Here is a 1,720-nt window from a genome sequence, read left to right on the forward strand (position 1 = left end):
ACCGCCTCCCCCCCCTCCCCTCCCCTCCTTGTAATTTGTATCTGCACACATCACCCACCAGCCTAAATCCTGCCCCCAATTAGTCTGAGCAAATTAATTACAGTGCATTTCATTATTTTTTAATGGGTTTACACCCCTTATGAATATGAGATGAAATTCGAGTCTGACATTTTTTTTAAGGCCGTTGTAGAAGCAGACGTCGGCGACGGCGGCGGCAAACTTTCGGTGTACATCGAATATTAAAACCTTTTTCAGATCGGTGTATTTGGTTTGTGTGTGATAAAACAGAATACTATGTTTTTCCTTATAAAACAACCCCCATTATTTTGGAAATTGAGGGTAGTATACACAGTATATAAAATATTGTATTTTTTTTTGTACATTTATGTGATTTACGTACAATTTACAACTCGCCACAAACACAAACATTTTACCTCTCAAATCCTACATGAAACATGTTGAAAGAAAAGCAGCAAAACAACAAAACATCATAGCGTCACTGTCTTTTTTGGTGATGTAGAGCACCCCCTGCAGGATCCGGTAATAACTACTCCTTGTAGCTGGAGGTATAATCTCATCAATTTCATAATAATCCTTGCGCCCAATCTGACATTTTCCCTGCAGGGTGTCTGGAGGTGAGCTTTTCGACCGCATCGTAGAGAAGGGCTTCTACACGGAGATGGATGCAAGTCGACTCATTCGCCAGGTTTTGGATGCAGTCAACTACCTGCACTCTATGGGAATTGTACACAGGGACCTGAAGGTACGAGAGCTTTAAAGTGGAAATCGCCAGAGGGTAGACGTGGAGTAGAGAGAGAGCGGAGAATATAAGATTTTGACTGATTTGTTGAACACTCCAGCTAAATGTCAGATGTTGTTTCTTTGCTTCACTCGGATGAAAGATTAACGAGTTCCCTTAATATGCCTTGCACTGTTGCCCTGTAGGTTTTTGCTTGCTCGGTGAATTTTTTTTTTTCTGCAGCAGGGGAGGAATTTTTTTTCTTCTCCCTCTTTAAAGTCTGCCACATTTCAGGCTGAGAAAAACCTCACCTTGGCAAACGTTGTGTTTTCCACGTGTCCATGGGTTTTCTCTCAGTAACTTTAGTCCAAAAACATGCAGTTAAGGGATTAGGGTTCAGTTGACCATACGGTAGATGATGCTGTGAGTGGGGAATGGTGGTTTGTTTTTTTATATGTGGCCCGGGATTAGACTGGATAACTGTCAAGTACGTGGCCTAGCTGGGACTTACTTCAGTGAAGAGGGGTACAGCCATTTGTGTGCAGTACCACTACTGGCCAGTAGCTGCTGTTTGCAAGGACCTCTTAACTACAAATTGCGATTTTGGTTCGCACTGATTTCGGTACTAATCCCTACTGCGGCCTCCTGAGTCATTTGCAGAACCTCACACTGGGGGCTGAATAATGGACTCAAGTATTACCATTATGTTCCATCAGCCTGAAAACCTGCTGTACTTCAGTCCTCATGACGACTCCAAAATCATGATCAGTGACTTTGGCCTGTCAAAGATGGAGGGCACAGGAGACGTAATGGCAACAGCCTGTGGGACCCCAGGATATGTGGGTGAGGATGAGTAGAAGCTAAATGTGATGAAATACTGTTTCTATGGTTATGAAAAAAAAATACACTTTTTTTTTTTTAAATCATCATCCGTAAGAGTTTTTTTTTTTTTTTTTTTCCTTTTTTTCCGCTCCCGGGGTT

The 1,720-nt window shown here is 42.2% G+C and overlaps 1 protein-coding gene across 1 annotated transcript in view; it reads left to right on the plus strand.

The window, feature by feature from the left end:
• Positions 1-1,720, plus strand: part of LOC103380545 (calcium/calmodulin-dependent protein kinase type 1D) — a 24,631-nt gene that overhangs the window by 16,427 nt on the left and 6,484 nt on the right. The window contains 2 exon segments of the mRNA XM_074559983.1: positions 625-763; positions 1,456-1,588. Of these exon segments, the coding sequence (XP_074416084.1) occupies positions 625-763; positions 1,456-1,588 (272 nt within the window).

The sequence above is a fragment of the Cynoglossus semilaevis genome, chromosome 6 (assembly GCF_000523025.1).
Source record: "Cynoglossus semilaevis isolate Cse_v1.0 chromosome 6, Cse_v1.0, whole genome shotgun sequence".
In the NCBI taxonomy this organism is placed as follows: Eukaryota; Metazoa; Chordata; class Actinopteri; order Pleuronectiformes; family Cynoglossidae; genus Cynoglossus; species Cynoglossus semilaevis.